The sequence below is a fragment of the Charadrius vociferus genome, unplaced genomic scaffold (genome assembly GCF_000708025.1).
Source record: "Charadrius vociferus isolate BGI_N301 unplaced genomic scaffold, ASM70802v2 scaffold1416, whole genome shotgun sequence".
Lineage (NCBI taxonomy): Eukaryota > Metazoa > Chordata > Aves > Charadriiformes > Charadriidae > Charadrius > Charadrius vociferus.
The window spans coordinates 60,232-61,581 of NW_009648904.1; the positions used below are offsets into that span (position 1 = coordinate 60,232).

Genomic DNA, 1,350 nt, shown 5'->3' on the forward strand with positions numbered 1-1,350 from the left:
TCCCCGCAGCCGCAGGGACACACGCCGCCCCCCCGATTCGCCTCCCCCGGAGCCGCGTCCCGCAGAAGCCCCCGGTCCCACCCCGTCTCCCCAAACCGCGGGGGCTCCGTGGGACACCCCCCCAAACCCAGGGGTCCCGCAGAGAAGACGGGCCGGGAGGAATGAGGGGGAGCAATGACTCTTTAATAAATTAGCAAAATAAACAGCATTTTTATACATATATATATGTATAATATGTTACTGCATCGCAGCAGATCACACGAGTTAAGCAGAAACGTTGATTGCCCGGTTTGATGCTGACACTGATCCAAAGGTATCCGTGCGGGTGCCCACGGGGGCACCTAAAAACCTAAAACCACTTAGAAATAAAAGAGCTTTTTTGTAAGCCAGAGACACAGCTTCTAACGAGAAAGAAGTTAAATTACCGTATGATTTCATCCCGCTGTCTCCTTGCAGAAGTGATTAAAAGTGATCCGTTTTTTCCCCCTCTTAAGAAAAAAAAAAAAAGTATTACCTCAAAGGGAAGGGGGAACGACTGAGCACAGGTAATGCGTCGGGAGGATCATCTGTTATACTAAAAACGGATGCGATTTGCAGTGTACAAGTCTCTGATTCTGATGATAACCAGGAGCTGAACTGATCAGGTAATTCCATCGTGCGTCAGTTGACCCCGAACGGGGCAAGTGCGTGGCGAAGTCCGGTGGCCCCGAGGGCGGCTCAGTCATCGTCCCTGACGTACTGCCCTGCCTCCCAGCGCTGGGCCATGGCGCTCTTGTGGCGAGTCACTCTGGTGCTTTCCACAACCTACAGAAACCAGAAGGCGCAGGATCTTTTTATAAAGAAGGTATTTTTATAAACAATCCTTTTTTTGCACGGCTTGCCCCCCCCACCACCAACCCCCTCCCCCCCCTTCGGGTTAAATATGCCCGACAGCGGCCACGGCACGTCCTGCCCCACGCGACGCCCGTGGCCCTCGGGGAGCCGAGACCCCCCGTCCACCCCGACGGCACCCAGGACCGGGGAGCGCGGGCAGCGCGTGAGGGACTTTACCTCCGTGTTGATCTTGTCGACGGGTTCAATGCCTGCGTACTGCGAAAAGGGGGAAAAAGGTTCAGACTGCAGCAACCTCATGGGGAACCACCCAGCGGCAGCGGACATGGGGCACAGGGGGTCAGACCGCCGGGCAGGGGAGACAGCCGTGCCCTCATGCCCTCCCTGGAGTGGGGGACGGTTTGGCCAGGAGCCCCCTCCCAGAAAGCTGCTGCTCCCCCGCAGTCCCACCCCACGCCGGCAGCCCTGAGAGGGATCACTGCCCCGAGGGGCGCCTCGCCGGGGCCACTGCCGCCGGGT

The 1,350-nt window shown here is 57.9% G+C and overlaps 1 protein-coding gene across 1 annotated transcript in view; it reads right to left on the bottom strand.

The window, feature by feature from the left end:
• Window positions 1-717: 717 nt before the first annotated feature.
• Window positions 718-1,350, bottom strand: part of MISP (mitotic spindle positioning) — a 3,800-nt gene continuing 3,167 nt past the window's right edge. The window contains exons 3-4 of the mRNA XM_009887215.1: window positions 1,051-1,089; window positions 718-804 (exon numbers count right to left, since the gene is read on the bottom strand). Coding sequence (XP_009885517.1) covers window positions 718-804; window positions 1,051-1,089 — 126 coding nt within the window. The remainder of the gene's footprint in view (window positions 805-1,050; window positions 1,090-1,350) is intronic.